Raw genomic sequence first — 23,254 nt, forward strand, 5'->3', positions numbered from 1 at the left:
AAAATGGCCCCAAAGGTTTCCTCTGGGTGCAACAGTGTGTAGGAGACTGTGAGAGGATTTTATGGACAGTGTGAACATGTGAGTGTAAGAGAGGGAGAGGGTATCAGTGAACTTATCAAACCATACTTGAAACACAACACTAAAAAGCAAGAGAAATTATTATAATAAATATTACCTGTTTATCGTCTTCACTCTGTGAATTTTTTCAATCTGTAATGAACAAATTATCCTTTATAAATTATGAATACACAATATGACACAATGAATAAATTAGCACCAGCTGCCAGAAGGCAGGAGTTCCAGGCTTCCCGGATACTGTGGAACATGCATCATTGATATGGGACCAGATCCAATGAGTCAAGTGTGAGAAAGGTGACCTACATGTTGTGTGGCAGAATCTTGGGAATACCCTGTGGATCTGTGCCTCACCAGCTCATCAAATTTGCAAAGGTGTTCTTTTACATTCCCAAATGCATTAGAGGTCTGGTTTCCAGATACTTCAGTGACCTCCAGATGGGCTTCTCTTTTCAAAACTTTACAATGGGGTGGCAGCAGCTCGAAGTTGGCATTGCAATGGGGTGTTCCATCTCTCCCATCCTGTTCGTGGCAGCCTTCGAGATCATCCTGATTGGAGCAAGGCAGGTGGCTATAGGGATAAAGCACCAATCAACACAGAGGCTTTCTCCACTAGAGCTACATGGATGATGTCACAAGTATCCTTCAGATGGCTGCATGCACAAGAAGGCTGCCGAAGAGGCTGGGCGAGCTAGTGACATCGGCAAGGATGCAGATCAAGCCCTCTAAGTCGCGAAGCCCCTCCCTCCAAGAAGGGGTCAGAAGGGACAACGTCAACTTGGATGTAGGGATGGAAGAAATCCCATTGTTGGCCAGGCAGTACACTGCAGAGCTGACAGGCAGATGGGAAAAGCAGCACAGAAAGAGCTCGCAGAGGGCCTGACCAGAATCAACCAGAGCCAACTACCCAGAAATTATACAGTCTGGGCACCAGTTTATTCTGGATGATGTGGCCCCTGAAAATGTGTAAAATTCCCTCATCATCCTGTAGGATGGATGAGATAGCCAACTCATACACCTAGAAATGGCTGGGGCTGTTGTGGTGTTTCTCAGACACTGGGAAGAACATGCGGTAGCTGCCACTGAGATCCATCCGCCTGGTGTACGAGCAGGAGAAAACTTGACTGAGAGAGTCCACCAACCTGCTGATGAGGAGTGCCAATGTCCAAATCCCTACCAGCACAAATGGAAAGCTCAAGCTGAAGTAGACCCGGCTATCAGCAGGCTGCAGCACCAAGAGGCTGTCAGCAGAGTCCAGGCTGGACATGCAGGACTTGACTGGGTGAAGGCAGCACGTTTTTGGTCCAAGGCCTTGCAGGAAGAGAAGAAAGCCATGGTAGGACAGAGCAAAGAACAACAGGGTGAAGGCAGTGGCATAGGGCCTCCCGGAAAGCTGGACACATGGGAGGGCAGCATTAACAGATCATTCAGCTGCTCTGACCTGTGAAAGGCCCCTCAAGCCAGACTCAGCTTCCTCATCAGATACCTTGCCCCATCCCCAAAATCTTCACCAGTGGCTCTACAGTGAGGATAACTGCCCCTTGAGTGATACCACCAATGCCAACCTCCAACACATCCCGGCAGGATGCAAGACTGTCCTGTCTGAAGGGTGCTACAGATGGCAACACAGCCAGGTCCTAAAGAAGCTGGTGGAGATCCTAATGACCTGAAGGCAGGGTGGGAGATGCAGCCTTTCCCCAGTGGGACAAAACTCATCTCATTTATTAAAGCTGGTAAGAGTGCTGAATGCACCCGCCCAAGAGCTACTTCAGGCCTTCTTTTCAAAGGCATGAAGTGGAACATCAGGGCAGATCTTGGCTGACAGCTACAGTTCCCATTGGAAGTCACAACCACATCTCTCTGCCCAGACATAGTACTGTGCTCCATGGCTGTCAAGACATTTCCTCTCATTGTTTTAATCATCCCATGGGAGGAAGAAGTGGAGGTTGCCTAGGAGAAAAAGAGGCTGATGTATTTAGACCTGGCAGCTGAGTGTAAAGAAACTGGCTGGAGGACCATCACTACCCTGAGGAGGTCGGATGCTGAGGCTTGATTGGTGCATTAAAACAAAATTACTCCACAATACTGTAGTGACTGGAGCAAAGCTCAGGAGGGTCACCAGAGTTGGCTGATATTGGGGGACCAACTGAACTCATTGAAAGCTGCAGAGGATGGCAGGGAGATAGTCTCTGTCACTGCTCCGCCACCAAATGATGTACCAGGGCGAAGGGAGCAAAGTTAAATGAATGGTGGTCCCTGGGTGATAACCCTGGAGCACTGTTGGAGGTAAGGAGGGTAGCAATGCCGCACATGAAACATCTTCCTGTAGATCTTACTGTCTTAGTATTTCAGATGCTAACCTTTGAGTAAACAAATGAACTTCATTATTTCATTGGCACTAGCCCTTCAGTTTATAATTTATTTAAATTATAAATTCTATTGTTAAGTGCTGTGCATGATGATATGCACTGTGCTTTACACCTTGGTCCCAGAGGAATGATGTTTCATTTAGCTATATACATGAGCATGGTTCAATGACAATAAACAAACTATGTTTGAAAGCCTTAAGTCTGAGCTTCAGCAACACAGTTTCTGCATTTACTTTTTACATTCTTTCACTTTTGCATGACTGAATAAGGTTTCCAATTCATTATTTATGTCCTGTTGTTGCAGGTAGGAATTCACCTTGGAACTCATGCATTCCTTGTACAGTTATGGAAATCGGGTGGTTTTGTACACAATGAAAACACGCCAATGGATAGAGTTTTGGACAGTGAAGAACGGTTAGAAAGAAAATTTACCTTTTTCTGTTCGCTAGCAACATATCAACAACACTCAGAAATTCATTAAAATGATCTTAAAATAACAGACACAAAGCTGAGGTTTACAAATGAAATCTAAAGCATAATAATAAGGAATCGGTGTTGAATCTTTATCCACGCTTGCGGGGTCCGACTGGATTTTTGTATCCGGTTCTGGACAAGTCACTCTAGGATATACAGCTGTATGCAGAAGTCTGGGCACCTCGGTCAAAATTTCTGTTACTGTGAATAGCAACGAGAGTAAAAGATGACCTGATTCCCAAAAGGGATAAAGTTAAAGATGACACATTTCTTTAATATTTTAAGCAAGATTACTTTTTATTTCCATCTTTTACAGTTTCAAAATAACAAAAAAGGAAAAGGGCCCAAAGGAAAAGTTTGGGCACCCTGCATGGTCAGTACTTAGTAATATCCCCTTTGGCAAGTATCACAGCTTGTAAACGCTTTCTGTAGCCAGCTAAGTGTCTTGCAATTCGTGTTTGGGGGATTTTCACCCATTCTTCCTTGCAAAAGGCTTCTCGTTTGGTGAGATTCTTGGGCTGTCTTGCATGCACTGCTCTCTTGAGGTCTATCCAAAGATTTCTGATGATGTTTAGGTCGGGGGACTGTGAGGGCTGTGGCAAAACCTTCAGCTTGTGCCTCTTGAAGTAGTCCATTGTGGATTTATGGTATGTTTAGGATCATTATCCTGTTGTAGAAGCCATCCTTTTTTCATCTTCAGCTTTTTCATAGACGGTGTGATGTTTGCTTCCAGCATTTGCTGGTATTTAATTGAATACATTCTTCCCTCTACCAGTGAAATGTCCCCCGTGCCACTGGCTGCAACACAAACCCAAAGCATGATCGATCCATCCCCGTGCTTAACAGTTGGAGAGGTGTTCTTTTCATGAAATTCTGCACCCTTTTTTCTCCAAACATATGTTTGCTCATTGTGGCCAAATGTTCTATTTTAACTTCATCAGTCCACAGGACTTGTTTTTCAAATGTTCCTTTGCAGACTTCTGATTCTGAATTTTGTGGTGAGGATGCAGGAAAGGTTTTCTTCTGATGACTCTTCCATGAAGGTCATATTTGCACAGGTATTACAGCACAGTAGAACAGTGCACCACTACTCCAGAGTCGGCTAAATCTTCCTTAAGGTCTTTTGCAGTCAAACGGGGGTTTGATTTGCCTTTCTATGAGCAGTTCTCTCGGAAAGTTTTCTTGGTCTTCCAGACTTCAACTTGACCTTCACCTTTCCTGTTAACTGCCATTTCTTAATTACATTACGAACTGAGGAAACGGCTACCTGAAAACACTTTGCTATCTTCTTATAACCTTCTCCTGCTTTGTGGGCATCATTTATTTTAATTTTCAGAGTGCTAGGCAGCTGCTTAGAGGAGCCCATGGCTGCTGATTGTTGGGACAAGGTTTGAGGAGTCAGGGTATTTATAAAGATTTGAACTTTGGATAACCTGACCTTTCCTAATGATGACAGTGAACAAGCTCTAGCCCTAAAAAGCTAAGTAAGGTTTGAGACCTTGGTCAAAGTTAACTGAGAGCTCAAATCTCTTGGGGTTCCCAAACTTTTACATGATGCTCCTTTCCTTTTTTTCACTCTAAAATTGTACAAAACAAAAATAATACACTAATCTTGCTTAAGATGTTGAAAAGAATGTTTCACCTTTAACTTTATGACGTTTGGAGATCAGTTCATCTTCTACTCGCTTAACTATTCACAGTAACAGAAATTTTGACTGGGGTGCCCAAACTTTTGCATGCAACTGTACCTCCAGTGGATTATGGTGGGATGTTCAAGTTCATTTATTGTTACATTTTAGCTGGGTTATACAGTTATTCTTATGTATGTTTGTGGGTCACCCTGATTGTAACTGGGATGTGCGATCATCACCTACCCCGTCTGTATGTGACTAACCAGGTTTTCTCCCAGGATCATAGCGCCCGGACTGTTTGAGCTTATCACGATATAAAAAAAAGGTTGTTGAGTTAAACGAGCTTTCTTGTCTGTCATCATGGGGCAAATGCTCGCCACATTGGCTTCAGGACTAGGATTACAAATTGTCGATGACGTTGAAGAGTTACGACGTCGAATAAATCAAGGGATTGAGCAGTACGGCTCTCCAGCACTGGGAGAGTATCCTGCCTTCCCATGGAACCCCGACAGAGTGAGCGTACCCAGGCTCCCCAACCCAGTGGGCACGGCGGAAAGCGTCAGCTCAAACCGGGAAACCCAAGATGCCGCAACCATGGGAGGGCGGGCAACAGGGCAGGTACCACTGAAGCCTCCGGAGCTCGAAGATGACTAACGGCCCTCAGCAAATAACTCCACAAGGTCCAACCTGAAGCTGCCCAGATAAAATGGTACCAGCCACCTCAGGCCTTACCTGCCTTAAGTCAAACTTTCCGCATGGCAAAACGGGTGGAACTCCACTGATGCATATTGCCCTGGCGCTGCAGAGGGATGCCCTGTGGGCCCTTCTCGACCTAACGCCTGCTGCTGTGTGACTATAGGTCCCTCCTGGCGGCGTTTCCAGCAGAGACCATTGGAAGAAGCAATATTGCAGCAGACAGCGCCGTGTGGGAGAAAGACTGGGGTCGTTTGCAGCAGATCTCCGCCACTGTGCTCGGCATGGCTAGCCCCAGTTCCCTCCCACGGCCCAGGAAGAGCTTGTCCTCCACGCTTTTGTAAAGGCGCTGACGCCGGAACGCCTTCGGCAGCATGTTCGCCAGAAATCACCATCATCACTGGCCCAGGCGGAGAGGGCAGAAGCAATTTTAGCCCCCTAAGGCGTTCCAGCGTCGCCCCGCACGCCGCTAGCCCGGGCTTGTGTCACGGAGGCGGAGGAAACTGATGAGGAGGAGCCCGAGAGACAGGTCCGGCCCCATCGCGATCTCTGCTACCCGGTATGGCGACGCAGGTCACTTAGTCCGGGATTGCCCCGCCGCACCACGCCACAGCTCAGCGCAGCCATCAGGAAACGCCGAGCGGGCGGCGCCTCCCGACACCTCCAGCAGAATCCCTCCGTTGTCGCCTCTCCAGTTGGGCCGTTTGGGTTAAGATCAGGGCTTATACCTGGACTGCGTGGTGCAAGACATCAGATGCCGTGCGTTGCTGGACACAGGATCAACCATCACCATCATCCGTCCGGGTGTCCTCCCCAACACGGACTAGCTATCCCTGCCTGCGTGGACAACGACAGCGGTCCAGCTGGCCATGGCCACCGGCGACTGTGCGGCGATGCGAGGGAGGAGGTGGCTGAGCATCGCAGTGGGGAAAAGCACCGTGGAGAACGAGGTGTGGCTAGCCGACAGCTGGGAGTCCTGCAACATTGGCCTGGACCTGCGGTCCCGCTGAGCGGCCCGGGGGGAAGCTCTCTCGGCGCTGAAGCCGCGGCTCTCTGACCGGACAGCTCCAGGAAGCGGACCAGGCAGCAACCCCATCGGTCTCACGGCGGCCCAGGGGTAAGCAGTGGTGGCAGCCGGCGGCGAGGTAAACCCCTCTCCCCACCCCCCCCAACCACTGACCAGCAGCTGCGCAGCGAGCAGGTGAGCGATCCCGTGCTGGGATGACTGAGCGTGGGATGGCGGCCGGAGCAGGCAGAGGTCACCGCTCTGGATCCAGAGGCCAAAGCCCTAAACATTTGACGGGGAAGGCTGGAGGTGCGCTACGGGTTACTGTTCCGGCGGTGGCAGTTCTCCGGTGGCAACAGCATCTCCTACAGCTGGTAATCCCCCGGGGGCTCCGCGCCACGGTGCTGTGGTCGGTGCACGGGCTGGTTTTCGGGGTCGCAAAGATGTTGGGCAAGCTGCGCGAATTCTTCTTCTGACCTGGATACAAGCAGGACGCGGAGCTGATGGCGCAAAGCTGCGACGCTTGCACGTCGTAGAAGGAGCCTTAAGACCAGTCTAGGGCGCTTGTGCATGGTGGGGGCCACAGTATGGGGCTACTGCCCGGCCCCTTTCGGAAGAAGGAACAGTCTCCCAATCTGGGAAGGAGGTGGGAGATGTGCTCAACCGCATCTCAGATGTGATATAACTGATGTGGTTGCCTGAGCTGTGGAAGGCAGTCACGCTGAACGGGGACCAGCTGGCACCGTCTCGGCGAGGCTGAGGGAAGGAAGTGATACTCCGGATGGTCTGCCTCTTGCCTCAACAAACAGTTCCTCCCATGGGGAGGGGGGGACGCTGCTGGTCCAGAAATAACCCCTCGGCGCACTTCGAGGGCAGCGTTGACCACCACTTGGACTTTCGGACTTTGTTGTGGACTCTGTGGATGCCGGGGAAAGCTGACTCCTCAAGTGGGGGCATTGTGGCGCTCCGGGAAGCGGGGGTGGGGTGCGTAGTCGACAGCTCGCTCCTGCTTTCCGAGTGACCAGCGTTATTTAACGTTAACACCAGGAAATCTGCAGATGCTGGAAATTCAAGCAACACACACAAAATGGTGGTGGAACACAGCAGGCCAGGCAGCATCTATAGGGAGAAGCGCTGTCGACGTTTCAGGCCGAGACCCTTCGTCAGGAGTAACTGAAAGAAAAGATAGTAAGAGATTTGAAAGTGTGTGGGGGGGGGGAGGGGAAAATGCGAAATGATAAGAGAAGACCGGAGGGGGTGGGATGAAGCTGAGAGCCGGAAAGGTGATTGGCAAAAGGGATACAAAGCTGGAGAAGGGAAAGTATCATTGGAATGGAGGCCTAGGGAGAAAGAAAGGGGGAGGGGAGCACCAGAGGGAGAAGGAGAACAGGCAGAGTCATGGGTAGAGAGAGGAAAAAAAGGGGAGGGGAAAAAAACTAAATATATCAGGGATGGGGTAAGAAGGGGAGGAGGGGCATTAACGGAAGTTAGAGAAGTCAATGTTCATGCCATCAGGTTGGAGGCTACCCAGCCGGTATATAAGGTGTTGTTCCTCCAACCTGAGTGTGGATTCATCTTGACAGTAGAGGAGGCCACGGATAGACAAATCAGAATGGGAATGGGACATGGAATTAAAATGTGTGGCCACTGGGAGATCCTGCTTTCTCTGGCGGACAGAGTGTCGGGTCTCACCAATATATAGAAGGCCACACTGGGAGCACCGGACGCAGTATACCACGCCAGCCGACTCGCAGGTGAAGTGTCGCCTCACCTGGAAGGACTGTCTGGAGCCCTGAATGGTGGTGAGGGAGGAAGTGTAAGGGCAGATGTAGCACTTGTTCCACTTGCAAGGATAAGTGCCAGGAGGGAGATCGATGGGAAGGGAATATACTTGCAGGGAGGTTTGCTAGTGTTAGTGGGGAGGGTTTAAACTAGATTTGCAGGGGGATGGGAACCAGAGTGCCAGAGTAGATAGTGGAACAGGGGTAAAAATAAATGATGTTAGTAGTTCATGCAATGTCACAAATAGTAAGGTTGTGTGTGGTGGTAACAATCTTCTGAGGTGTGTATATTTCAATGCAAGGAGTATTGTGGGAAAGGCAGACGAGCTGAAGGCCTGGATTGACACATGGAATTATGACATCATAGCCATTACTGAAACTTGGCTACAGGAGGGGCAGGACTGGCAGCTCAATGTTCCAGGGTTCCGATGATTCAGACGTGATAGAGGCAGAGGGATGAAGGCTGGGAGGGAGGCTTTGCTAGTCAGGGAAAATATTACAGCAGTGCTTCGGCAGGAAAGATTAGTGGGCTTGTCTACTGAGGCCATATGGCTGCAGCTGAGAAACAGGAAAGGTATGACCACATTAATGGGGTTGTATTATAGACCACCCAATAGTCAGTGAGAATTGGAGGAGTAAATCTGCAGAGAGGTAACAGACAACTGCAGGAAACATAAAGTTGTGATAGTAGGGGATTTTAATTTTCCACACATTGATTGGGACTCCCATACTGTTAAAGGTCTAGATGGGTTAGAGTTTGTGAAATGTGTTCAGGAAAGTTTTCTAAATCAATATATAGATGTACCAACTAGGGAGGATGCAATATTACATCTCCTATTAGGAAATGAGTTAGGGCAGGTGATGGAAGTGTGTGTAGGGGAACACTTTGGTTCCAGTGATCATAACGTCATTAGTTTCAACTTGATCATGGATAAAGATAGATCTGGTCCTCGGATTGAGGTTCTAAACTGGAAAAAGGCCAAATTTGAAGAAATGAGAAAGGATCTAAAAAGCGTAGATTGGGACAGGTTGTTCTCTGGCAAGGATGTGATTGGTAAGTGGGAGGCCTTCAAAGGAGAAATTTTGAGAGTACAGAGTTTGTATGTTCCTGTCAGGATTAAAGGCAAAGTGAATAAGGAATCTTAGTTCTCGAGGGATATTGGAACTCTGATAAAGAAGAAGAGAGAGATGTATAACATGTATAGGCAACAGGGAGGAAATAGGATGCTTGAGGAGTATAAAAAGAATAAGAAAATACTTAAGAAAGAAATCAGGAGGGCTAAAAGAAGACATGAGGTTGCTTTGGCAGTCAGGGTGAAGGATAATCCTAAGAGCTTCTACAGGTATGTTAAGAGCAAAAGGATAGTAAGGGATAAAATTGGTCCTCTTGAAGATCAGAGTGGTTCACTATGTATGGAACCAAAAGAAATGGGAGAGATATTAGATGGGGTTTTTTTGCATCAGTATTTACTAAGGAAACTGGAATGGAGTCTATGGGAACAAGGCAAACAAGTAGTGAGGTCATGGAACCTATACAGATTAAAGAGGAGGAGGTGCTTGCTGTCTTGAGGCAAATCAGAGTAGATAAATCCCCAGGACCTGACAGGGTATTCCCTCGGACCTTGAAGGAGACTAGTGTTGAAATTGCAGGAGCCCTGGCAGAAATATTTAAAATGTCGATATCCTCGGGTCAGGTGCTGGAGGATTGGAGGATAGCTCATGTAGTTCTGTTGTTTAAAAAAGGCTCAAAAAGTAAGCCGGGAAATTATAAGCTGGTAAATTTGACATTGGTAGTAGGTAAATTATTGGAAGGAATACTAAGAGATAGGATCTACAAGTATTTGGATAGACAGGGACTTATTAGAAACAGTAAGCATGGCTTTGTACGTGGTAGGTCATGTTTAACCAATCTATTAGAGTTTTTCGAGGAAGTTACCAGGAAAGTAGATGAAGGGAAGGCAGTGGATGTTGTATGCATGGTCTTCAGTAAGGCCTTTGACAAGGTCCCGCATGGGAGGTTATTTAGGAAGATTCATTCGCTAGGTATACATGGAGTGGTAGTAAATTGGATTAGACATTGGCTCAATGGAAGAAGCCAGAGAGTGGTAGTGGAAGATTGCTACTCTGAGTGGAGGCCTGTGACCAGTGGTGTGCCACAGGGATCAGTGTTGGGTCCATTGTTATTTGTCATCTATATCAATGATCTGGATGATAATGTGGCAAATTGGATCAGCAAATTTGCTGATGATACAAAGATTGGAGGTATAGTGGACAGTGAGGAATGTTTTCAAAGCTTGCAGAGGGATTTGGACCAGTTGGAGGAATGGGCAGAAAAATGTCAAATGGAGCTTAATGCGGACAAGTATGAGGTATTGCACTTCGGAAGGTCAAACCAAGGTGGAACTTACAAGGTAAATGGTAGGACACTGAGGAGTGCAGTAGAGCAGAGGGATCTGGGAATACAGATACATAATTCCCTAAAAGTGGCGTCACAAGTAGATAGGGTAGTAAAGAGAGCTTTTGGTACATTGGCCTTTATAAATCAAAGTATTGAGTATAAGAGTTGGAATGTAATAGTGAGGTTGTATAAGACATTGGTGAGTCCGAATTTGGAGTATTGTGTGCAGTTTTGGTCACCTAATTACAGGAAGGATATTAATAAGGTTGAAAGAGTGCAGAGAAGGTTTACAAGGATGTTGCTGGGACTTGAGAAACTAAGTTACAGAGAAAGGTTGAATAGGTTAGGACTTTTTTCCCTGGAGCGTAGGAGAATGAGGGAGATTTGATAGAGGTACATAAAATTATGATGGGTATAGATAGAGTGAATGCAAGCAGGCTTTTTCCACTGAGGCCAGGGGAGAAGAAAAACAGAGGTCATGGGTTAAGAGTGAAGGGGAATAAGTTTAAAGGGAACATTGAGGGGGGGGGGGCTTCTTCACGTAGAAAGTGGTGGGAGTGTGGAATGAGCTACCAGATGAAGTGGTGAATGTAGGCTCACTTTTGACATTTAAGAAAAACTTAGACAGGTACATGGATGAGAGGGGTTTGGAGGGATATGGCACAGGTGCACGTCAGTGGGTCTGGGCCGAAAAATGGTTCGGCACTCGCAAGAAGTGCCAAAAGGCCTGTTTCTGTGCTGCAATGTTCTGTGGTTCTATGGGTATTTGTTGGTCTTTTGTGCTCAGTTTTTAATTGATTCGATTTTATTTACTTGTTCCATTGTTCTGTCTATGAGCATAAGATATAGGAGCATGGTTTTGGTCAATGACAAGAAGGGTCAGACAAATCACTGAGGACGGACACAGCAACAGCCATTGGAAGCAAATCTTAGGGTAGTATATGGTTACATATATGACCATAAGACATAGGAACAGAATTAGGCCATTCAGCCCATTGAGCCTGCTCCACCACTCCATCATGGCTGATCTTGGATCCCACTCAACCCCATACACCTATCTTCCCACTATATCCTTTGATGCCCTGACCAATCAGGAAACAATCAACTTTCACCTTAAATATACCCATGGACTGGGCCTCAACCACAATCTGTGGCAGAGTATTCCATAGATTTACTATCCTCTGGCTTAAAAAAAAAGTCCTCCTTACCTCTGTTATAAAAGGTTGTCCCTCAATTCTGAGGCTGGGCCCTCTCGTTCTGGGTACTCCCACTATAGGAACCATCCTCCCCACATCTGCCCTAACTAGTCCTTTCAACATTCGGCAGGTTTCAATGAGATCCTCTGCATTCTTCCAAATTCCAGTGAGTACAGGCCCAAAGCTGCCAAGTATTCCTCATATATTAACCCCTTCATTTTCAGAATCATCCTCGTGAACCTCTCCAATGATAATTCATCCTTTCTGAGATATAGGGACCAGACTGTTCACAGTACTCCATGTGCAGCCTGACTGGTGTCTTAAAAAGGCACAGACTCTTGAAATAAATACCAACTTTGCTTTTGCCTTCTTTACCATAGACTCAACCTTTAAATTAACCTTATGGCAGTCTGGCATGAGGACTCCTGATCCCTTTGCACCAAGGTGGAACTTACAAGGTAAATGGTAGAACATTTTTTGAACATGTTTGAACTTTCTCCCCATTTAGATAACAGTTGTTCTACCTCGCAATTGTTCTTTTTTACCAAAATGTATTATCATACTTTTCCCAACACTGTATTCCATCTGCCATGTTGTTACCCATTCTTCCAATTTGTCTAAACCCTGCTGCAATTGTATTGCTTCCTCAGCACTACCTATCCCTCCACCTATCTTTGTATCATCTGTAAACCTTGCCACAAAGCCATCAATTCCATTATCCAGATCATTGACAATGTGAAAAGTAGCGGTCCCATTACTGAACCCTAAGGAACACCACTAGTGACCGGCAGCCAGCCAGAAAAGGTCCCTTGCATTCCCATTCCCTGCCTCCTACCTGTCAGGCATACCGCTATCCATTTCAGTACCTTTCCTGTAGCACCACAGGATTTTATCTTGTTAAGCAACTTCATGTATGGCACCTTATCAAATGCCTTCTGAAACTCCCAGGAAATGACATCCACTGCATCTGTATTGTCCACCCTTACTTCCTGGAAGAACTCTAACAGATTTGTCAGGAAAGATTTCCTTTCATGGAAACCACACTGACTTTGACATATTTTATCATTAGTCTCTAAGTACCCTGACACCACATACTTATTACTTTCCCGGCAACTGAGGTTAGCCTAACTGGCCTATAATTTCCTTTCTTTTGCCTTCCTCCCTTGTTAAAGAGTGAAGTGACATTGGCAATCTTCCAGTCTTCTGGGATCATACCAGAACCTCGTGATTCTTGACGGATCAGGACCAATAGATCTGTTATCAATTCAGCAACCTCTCTCAGGCTGTGTTAAACTGTTGAGGGACATTGAGTTCATGGGGCGAATGTTCGGCCACTGTCAGTGAGTTTCACAACTCCGCAGTGATACTCATCCAGTCTCGGGTCCCGGGAGCGGGTGGGGTTCTGGCCTCAACAACCCAACATTAACCCTTTGATAGTTATTGTTTTAACCTGTGGGGAGTGTCGGGACAAAACCGGCATCAGGGGGATGTCCACTTTCCGCAATCAGATCTCGGAGCGGACATTGTCAACGAGGATCTGTCAACACTACCTTCCTTTGGACGGGTGCACTGATGACTCCCGATTGAAGACCGGCGGTGGGTCAACATCTCAGATCCACAGCTAAAGAAATTCCTCCTCATCTCTGTTCTAAAAGGAGGTCCTTGTATTCTGAGGCTGTGCACTCTGGTCCAAGACTCCCCCACTACAGGAAACATTCTCTCCACTTCCACACTATGTACACCTATCAATATTCCACACATTTCAATAAGATCTCTCCTCGTTCTTCCAAACTCCAGTGAGTACAGGCCCAGAGCTATCAAAATAAAAGGTCTGCTGGAAACATCATCTCCTTATTCCTCTCCATAAATGCTGCCTGGCCTGCTGAGTTCCTCCAGCATTTTGTCTGCGTTACTCTGGATTTCCAGCATCTGCACAATCTCTTGTGTTTACCCTTGGCCCCGTCTACTATGATCCGGCATCATTGGAAAAGGCTGAGACTCTGCAGTGTCCCTTGTTCCCGTCATTCACTGAATAGGTGTCGAGAGAACAGCTGACGGTGTCAGTGTGGGACAGACGTGCTCAGGTTTGTTGAAACTAAAACCATTTGTTACAACTCAGGCAATAGCTTTTCCCAAGAGTGAAATGTACGGGGATTTGCAACTCCGCCTGTCGCTGAAAAATAGCTTCCATCAGCAAGGACCCCACCATACAGGCCGTGCTCTCTTCTCGCTGCTGCCATCAGGAGGGAGGTACAGGAGCCTCAGGTCCCAGATCACCAGGTTTAGGGACAGTTATTTCCCTCAACCATCAGGCTCTTGGACCAGTGATGATGACTTCACTCAACTTCACTCACCCCAACACTGATCCTGAAACCTATGGACTCTTCAAATCATGTTCTTGATATTTATTGCTTATTTTTATTTTGGCTTTTTAACAATTTTGTATTTGAACAATTAATTTTGTCTTTTGCACATTGCTTGTTTGTCCTGCTTTGTTGTGAGCAATTTTTCATTGATTCCATTGTGTTTCTTGGCATTTGCTGTGAACAGAAACATAGAAAAAACCTACAGCACAATACAGTTCCTTTGGCCCACAAATCTGTGCCAAACATGTCCTTACCTTAGAAATTACTTAAGATTACCTATAGACCTCTATTTTTCTAAGCTCCATGTATCTATCCAGGAGTCTCTTAAAAGACCCTATCATATCATATCTGATCCTCCACACTGCCAAGATCCTTTTCCGTAGTGAATACTGAAGCAAAGAATTCATCAAGTACCTCTACTATCTCCTCTGCTTCCATACACCCTTTTCCAATGTCAAACTTGATTGGTTCTTCTCTCTCACGTTTAATCCTCTTGCTCTTCACAGACGTGTAGAATGTCTTGGGGTCTGTCTTAATCCTGTCTGCCAAGGCCTTCTCATGGCCCCTTCTGGCTCTCCTAATTTAATTCTTATGCTCCTTCCTGCTATCCTTTGAGTCTTCTAGATCTCTATTATTACCTAGCTTTTTGAGACTTTCATAAGCTCTTCTTTTCTTCTTGACTAGATTTATAACAGCCTTTGTACACCATGGTTCCTGTATGCTTTCCTTGTCTCATTGGAATGTACCTATGCAGAAATCCACACAAGTAACCCCTGAATGTCTGTCACATTTCTTCCGTAAGTTTCTCTGAGAACATGTGTTTCCAACTTATGCTTCCAAGTTCCTGCCTGATAGCCTCATGTTTCTCCTTACTCCAATTAAACACTTTTCTATCTTGTCTGTTCCAATCCTTCTCCAAAGCTATGGGATAGGAGATAGAACTGTGTTCACAAGCTCCAAAATGCTCTCCCACTGAGAGATCGCAAGAAAATGTACCTTGGGATTGTGTATGGTGACATATATGTACTTTGATAATAAATTCACTTTGAACTTTAAATATGAAGCTCCCATAAGGCGTGGTCTCCGAGATGTTAGGGGTAATTCCTATCATGGAGAACAGCTGGTTGTGACTTTGTTCAATATGGGGAGGCGGATGCGTAAGACCACAACACCATAAGATAAAGGAGCAGAAGTTGGCCATTCAGCCCATCGAGTCTGCTCTGCCATTCAACCATGGGCTTATCCAATTCTTCCAGTCATCCACTCCTCTGCCTTCTCCCCACACTCTTTGATGCCCTATCCAATCAGGAACCTCTGCCTTAAATGCACCCAATGACTTGGCTTTTATTAATGCTATTATTAATGCTTTTTGAGTTAGTGATTTAAATGCATATCATATTCTTACTGAGTTAAGTATTGTATGTAATTAGTTTTTGCTACAACAAGTGTATGGGACATTGGAAAAAAGGTTGAATTTCCCCATGGGGATGAATAAAGTATCTATCTATCTATCTATCTATCTATCTATCTATCTAACTGCTCATGGCAACAAAGTCCACAGGTTTAACACCCTCTGACTAATGTAATTTCTCCACATAACTGTTCCAAATGGATGTCCTTCAATCCTGAAATCATGCCCTCTTGTCCTAGACTCCCCTACCATGGGATAAAACTTTGCTATATCTAATCTATTCAGGCCTTTTAACATTTGCAATTTCTCTATGAGACTCCCTCCCGCCAATACTCCAGGGAATACAGCACATGCTCTTCCAGGCATTCCTCATACAGTAACCCTTTCACATGGTGCGAGCAGAATCATCTGCAGCTTAATGTGAAAAAGACTAAGGAGCTGGTGGTGGACCTGAGGAGGGCTAAGGCACCGGTGACCCCGTTTCCATCCAAAGGGTCAGTGTGGACATGGTGGAGGATTACAAATACCTGGGGATATGAATGGACAATAAACTGGACTGGTCAAAGAACACTGAGGCTGTCTACAAGGGTCAGAGTCATTTCTATTTCCTGAGGAGACTGAGATCCTTTAACATCCGCCGGACAATGCTGAGGATGTTCTATGAGTCTGTGGTGGCCAGTGCTATCATGTTTGCTGTTGGGTGCTGGACCAGCAGGCTGAGGGTAGCAGACACCAACAGAATCAACAAACTCATTCATAAGGCCACTAATGTTGTGGGGGTGGAACTGGACTCTCTGACAGTGGTATCTGAAAAGAGGATGCTGTCCAAGTTGCATGCCATCTTGGACAATGACTCCCATCCACTCCATAATGTACTGGTTAGGCACAGGAGTACGTTCAGCCAGAGACTCATTCCACCGAGATGCAACACTGAGCGTCATAGGAAGTCATTCCTACCTGTGGCCATCAAACTTTACAACTGCTCCCTCAGAGTGTCAGACACCCTGAGCCAATAGGCTGGTCCTGGATTTATTTCCACTTGGAATAATTTCCTTGTCATTATTTAATTATTTATGGTTTTATATTGCTATATTTCTTCACTATTCTTGGTTGGTGCGACTGTAACAAAACCCAATTTCCCTCGGGATCAATAAAGTATATCTGTCTGTCTGTAAGTCCTGGAATCATTTTCGTGAATCTTTTCTGAACCCTCTTCAATGTCAGTATATCCTTTCTACAATAAGGAACCCAAAACTGCACACAATACTCCCAAGTGTGGTCTCACGAGTGCTTAATAGAGCCTCAACATCATATCCCTGCTCTTATATTCTATACTAAAAATGAATGCCAACATGACATTCACCTTCTTCACCACTAACTCAACCTGCAGGTTAACCTTCAGGGTATCTTGCACAAGGACTCCCAAGTTCCTTTGTATCTCTGCGTTTTGAATTCTCTTGCCATCTAAATAATAGTCTGCCTGTTTAATTCTTCCCCCAAAGTGCATGACCATACACTTTCCACTATTGTATATCATTTGCCACTTCTTTGTCCTTTCCCCTAAACTACCTAAGGCTCTCTGTTTCCTCAACACTACCGCTCCTCCACCTATCTTTGTAACATCAGCAATTTTAACCACAAATCCATTAATCCCATTGTCCAAATCATTGACATACATCGTAAAAAGCAGCGGACCCAACACTGACCCCTGTGAAACTCCACTGGTAACCGACAGCCAGCCAGAATAGGATCCCTTTATTCCCACTCTCTGTATACTGCCAATCAACCAATGTTCCACCCATGCTAGTAACTCCCCTGTAATTCCATGGGCTGCTATCTTGCTAAGCAATCTCATGTGTGGCACATTGCCAAATGCCTTCTAAAAATCTAAGTATACCAGATCTACCACATCTCCTTTGTCTACCCTGCTTGTATTTTCCTCAAAAATTTGCAGTAGATTAGTCAGGCAGGATTTTCCTTTCAGGAAGCTTTGGCCTATCTTGTCATATGCCTCCAGGTATTCTATTATCTCATCTCTAACAATTGATTCCAACAACTTCCCAACCACTGATGTCAAGCTAACAGGTCTATAGTTTCATTCCTGCTGCCTTCCACCCTGCTTAAATAGCGGAATAACTTTTGCAATTTTCCAGTCATCAAGTACAATGCCAGAATCCTTCGATTCTTGAAAGATCTTCGTTAATGCCTCCACAGTCTCTTCAGCTGCTTCCTTCAGAACTCGAGGGTGTATTCCATCAGGTCCAGGAGTTTTAGCCATCTTCAGACCATTAAGCTTCCTGAGCACCTTCTCAGTCGTAATTTTCACTGCATAAGCTTCAATTCCATGTCACTCTCGAATGTCTGATATACTGCAGACGTCTTGCACGGTGAAGACTGATGCAAAATACGCACTCAGTTCCTCTGCCATCTCCGCATCTCTCACTACAATATCTCGAGTGTCATTCTCTGTTGGTCCTATATCTATGCTCAACTCTCTTTTACCTTTTATATACTTAAAAAAAGCTTTTAGTATCTTCTTTGATATTATTTGCCAGCTTCTTTTCATAATTCATCTTTTTCTTGCTAATAACCTTCTTAGCTTCCTTCTGCAAGTTGTTAAAAACTTCCCAATCCTCTATCTTCCCACTAGCTTTGGCTTCCATGTATGCCATCTCTTTTGCTTTTACTTTGGCTCTGATTTCACTTCTCAGCCATGGTAGTGTCCTTCTGCCATTTGAAAATTTCTTCTTATTTGGAATATATCTATATTGCATTTCCCTCATTTTTTGCAGAAACTCCAACTGTTGCTGCTCTGCTGTCCTTCCTGCTAGTGTCCCTTTCCAGTCAACTTCGGTCAGTTCCCCTCTCATGCCATTGTAATTTCCTTTCTTCCACCGAAATACCGTCACATTGGAATTTAGTTTCTACTTCTCAAATTTCAAAGTGTACTCAATCATATTGTTATCATTGTTCCCTAAGGATTCCTTAACCTTTAGTTCTCTTATCACCTCTGGATCACTGGACTACACCCAATCCAGCACAGCTAATCCCCGAATGGACCCAACAACAAGCTGTTTTAAAAAGCCATCCATTAAACATTCTACAAATTCTCTCTCTTGAGATCCAGTACAGGCCTTTTTTTCCCCAATCCAATTTCATGTTAAATGAAATCCCCAATGATTATCATGGTATTGCCCTTCTGACACACCTTTTCTATCTCCTACTGTAATTCGTATCCACATCCCTGCTGCTGTTTGGAGGCCTGTATACAACTGCCATTAGGGTTCTTTTACCCTTGCTCTGTCATGGGCAAAGTACTGGAGAGTTTAACATCGGTAGCTGAGCAAAGGGCGCTGAGTAGGCTACGGTCAATTATGGAAAGCCCTGAACATCCTCTACATAGCACCATCCTGAGACAGAGAAGCAGTTTCAGCGGCAGGTTACTATCGATGCAATGCTCCTCAGACAGGATGAAGAGGTCAATACTCCCCAATGCCATTAGGCTTTACAATTCAACCGCCAGGACTTAAGAACTTTTTAAAAACTATTATTAATGCTTTCTGAGAGAGTGATTTAGATGCATATCATATTATTACTGAGTTAAGTATTGTATGTAATTAGTTTTGCTACAACAAGTGTATGGGACATTGGAAAAAAAAATGTTGAATTTCCCCATGGGGATGAATAAAGTATCTATCTATCTATCTATCTATCTATCTATCTATCTATCTATCTATCTATTTCTTAACACAACCCATAGAGACTCTACACCTTCAGATCCTACATAATCCATTTCTAATGATTTAACATTATTTCATATACACGGGGCCACATCACCCTCTCTACCTACTAACCTATCTTTGTGATACCCCGTATATCCTTGGACATTCAACTGCCAATGGCAACCATCCTTTAGCCAAGTTTCAGATATGGCCCCAACGTCATACTTGCCAATCTGTAGCTGAATTTCAAGATCGTCCATTTTATTCCTTACGCTGCGTCCATTCAAATACAACACTTTCAGTCCAGTATTTGCTGCTTTCTGTTTTAACTGCACCACGCCTCTATTGCCCTGTAACTCATGCCACTGGCTGTGATTGTGCCTCATCTCCTGCCTGTCCTTTCTATTATCTCTGTTGCACACTATCTGTGACTTATTTCTGTTTTCACCTTCCTCAGCCCTATCACTCCGGTTCCCATCCCCTGCCAGATTAGTTTAAATCCTCCCTAACAGCTCTATTAAACCTGCCTGCTGGATATTGGCCCCTTTGGGTTCAGATGCACGGGCAGCTACCACAGGTTCATTGACAGATCAGGGTCAGGGCCCAGTGACTGGGACCCTTCACTGCTGCAGCTTTCACTGTCTTTGTGGAGTTTGATCTTCTGCCAGCTCCACCATTGAGGTCTTAGTTGGATCGTTCTTTATCTGGAACCTTCCCTTTGTCATCATCACTGCGGTGACCATACCAGGAGATAAATTCCAGACGGCATCACTCTTGGGATCTCCATCACCAGCCTCTCCATGACAAGGTGACGATCCTCGGAGAAGGATGTTTTATTAACGAGCCGCTTGCCTCTCCCTCACACGTGGGACTGGTAAAGATCTCACGACCCTCTATGAACAAAGGAAGAGGTGCAAATTTCCCAGTGACTTGCCCTTCAACGCTCCTCAGAGTCCAATGAAATGGACTGCACTTATACAGCACCTTCAACACTAAGAGGATGCCCTGTTTGTAACTTGTGGGTCATTATAAATGTTCAGTGAGATACCGACCTCGTGATAAAAACTCTAAATATCAACTTTGCCTTTACACTCTGGGCGACAGGAAAAGGAATCTATTCGGCGCTCTCCTTTGAAATTTGGCTTTTAACAACCAAATTTAAAGCTGCAGACTGCACAGTTAGAAACAGCCGACAGTCAGGCGAATGGCAGTAAACTGGGGTGAGCTGGAGCAGTGGGCGGATGGACTGGAACGATTCGAAAACATTGAGTGTCCATTCCATTCCAGGAAAATGGCTAAATCCCTCCTTGTTACACGGACATGGGCCGGAATACAAGGAGCTGTAGTTATAGTTTGAGCTGTTAGACTTGTTGTTTTATTTTCCTGTGTCCCACCGGGCAGGTATGCAGATTTCTGTTCAAAGTGGCCTCAGTTCAGCCCCATGAGAATAATGTGAATATTTTCCGGGATATTTGTAATATGATGTTTTATTGGTCCCCGCAAATGAGGGCAATGTCCAGGGACTGGGATTATTAAACTCCAACAACCACACCCACCTCCCTTTGTGTAAAGTGTGGTTCCAGTCAGTGGGTTCAATTCACTTTGTCTCAACTGTGAATGAAAATCTTCCTCCGACCACACTGCAGCCTCCCAGACTCGATATTCAACATCAGACAGCCTGTTGTCTCTAATTCTCTCAGAACCGTCAGTTCTGCTGCAGCTCAGCCATTTGTAACATTGACTCAGTTTTTCTCTCTCCATTAACAGGCCTGCTGGGCATTTCCTACAGCTCTACATTTCACAACTTTTACATCCCTTTGTGTGTGCTCCTCTCCCTCACTGTAGAGTTTTATGTTCCTTTGTTCATGTTCCACCTCTCTAATAACTTCATTCATTACAAACCCAGTGACCTCATCTACAACGTACCCCACGAGAACTCTGACCCTTTGTTTTACCAACCCCTCCATCCTCCTTGTAATTTAAAACCAACCTGTTTTCAATCTTTCCCAGTTCTGACGTCCTCAACCTGAAACATTAATTCTGTTTCTCTTTCCACAGATGCTGCCTGAACTGCTGAGTGTTTCTAGCATTTTCTGTAGCATGGTAGCGTATTGGTCAGCACAACGCTTTATGGTACCAGCAACCTGGGTTCAATTCCCACCACTGTCTGTCAGCAATCCATACGCTCTCCCTGTGACTCCACTGTCCTCCCACAGCCCAAAGGTGGGAGGTTAATTAGACATTGTAAATTATCCCATAATTAGGTTGATCCCATTAAAGAATTATCACCAACAGCAAAACAGAAGTGGTTTATTTAATCAGCAATGATCATAAAGAGACATCAGGTAACATGTTTAAATTACAAATGTACATACAGTATAGGATTAAAATATCCCAAAATCACCCTCCAATACAACATTCAAACTCATAGAGTTTTATGGCAGTTTCACTGCTCACTGTACAGAAATGGGAGGGATTTTGTGAGGAAATGCTGTACCTGGTATTGGTACTGGGGAAAATCACATTCTTTATGGGATTTCTGATGACAGCATCAGTGTAACAGCCAGAGCAGTTTTAATACTTGTACAAAATGGAAAGGATTTCTGGGCTTGGATTCACTGGTTTAGTCTGATACAACAACACAAAGGTGGGGTGGAGTCTACACACTGTCCTCAGTTTGACTGACAGCAGACAATCTGGGCAGGAAACTGACAAATTTGATGTAGACCCACAATGATTGCAAATGGGATCAGTGGAGATGGGTAACAAGGTCAGCATGGACTTGGTGGGCCGAAGGGCCTGTTTCTGTGCTGTGTGACTCTGTGACCCTTCTCAGGGTGGCCCAGGAGTAATAGTTGGATGTTTGTAGATTGATGAAGAAAATGCTCATCACTGATGTGTCACTCCGAGTTGGATGATGTCGGCCTCATTATTATACTCAGGGTTAACGATCCGTGTATGAATGGGGATTATTGTCCTGAAACTGTAGCCGGGTGATCTCATTGCACAGATTCCAGTAAACAGGTGAACAGAGGAACTCCAGTTCCAACTGACTCCTGCGAGGGTACAAAGGGTAACTCCTGTAACACCGACGTGATGGAAGAGCAATGCCATGGCCGAGAGTGAAAATGGTGACATCGGGATGTTCAGTTTGATCTCTCTCAGCTGCCAGCACCTCACCTCTCTGCTACGACAGGGGAAGTCAGCCTCGATGGCACAAACAAATACAAGCAATAGGAAGTGCTGCTGCTTCACAAACAGATTGGAAATGATGGGACAGGAGAGGGACTCAGAGAGACCTTGTCATTCTGGTGGGGAACATTAACCACAAGAGGTGCTTGTTGTACAAGGGGGCCTTGGTGACCCTCCAGGGCTCCAGCCAGGCAGCAGCAAGGAGTAAAGTGTGAGATGTGGTAGAGATCAGCGATGAATGATCCCGAGGCGAGGAATCTGAGAGGCAGTGATCTTGTCCCAAAACAACAAATTTCATCTCATAACACAGTGACAATAAACCTGATTGTGGTTGTCTTCATCAGGCAAAGCAGTTCAGCTGTGTGTGGGAGCCTGCATTTGATGTCCCAGATTGCAGTCAGGACTGTCTTCTGAAGCACATATTATGTAGTTATTGCACCTTCCAGAGATCTAAATCAGAGACAAACCCATAAGGTCTTGTGGGCCGAGCCCCTCTGGGCTCCTCTTTCATCGTTCCTTAAAATGATTCCGGTGCCAGTGAGAATTTTTCCAGATTATCAAGGATTGAATTTCTCACTGGAAGCTGAGAGCTGAAATGAGTGCAGTGTTGTTCTCACTCAGGGTGAGACAAGTTACAGCTGCAGAGCACCATGTTCCCACTGTTGGAGGGAAGGATTTTCCAGGCTCCAGTCTACAGCAGGGACACAGAACCTGCCCTCACAGTCACCTCTGGAACTGAAGGCTGCCGAGTCCCTTCTAACTGACTGGATGATTTTCAGGTTCAGCTTCATGAACTGGGCTGAGAGTTTGTAATTCCTGCACTTCTCCACGATCCTAAAATGGACAGAAAGTGGTGTTATAAATACTGCAGGAAGATTCCAGTGAGTTTATACATGTGTGAATTGAGAGAGGGAGAAATAACAGTGAATTTACAAACTAT

General features: G+C 45.4%; 1 protein-coding gene across 1 annotated transcript in view; it reads right to left on the minus strand.

Moving 5' to 3' along the window:
- Window positions 1–6,803: 6,803 nt before the first annotated feature.
- Window positions 6,804–23,254, minus strand: part of LOC140721215 (uncharacterized) — a 74,724-nt gene continuing 58,273 nt past the window's right edge. Inside the window, exon 12 of the mRNA XM_073036073.1 lies at window positions 6,804–7,004. Coding sequence (XP_072892174.1) covers window positions 6,804–7,004 — 201 coding nt within the window. The remainder of the gene's footprint in view (window positions 7,005–23,254) is intronic.

Source organism: Hemitrygon akajei, chromosome 2 (genome assembly GCF_048418815.1).
Source record: "Hemitrygon akajei chromosome 2, sHemAka1.3, whole genome shotgun sequence".
Taxonomy (NCBI): domain Eukaryota; kingdom Metazoa; phylum Chordata; class Chondrichthyes; order Myliobatiformes; family Dasyatidae; genus Hemitrygon; species Hemitrygon akajei.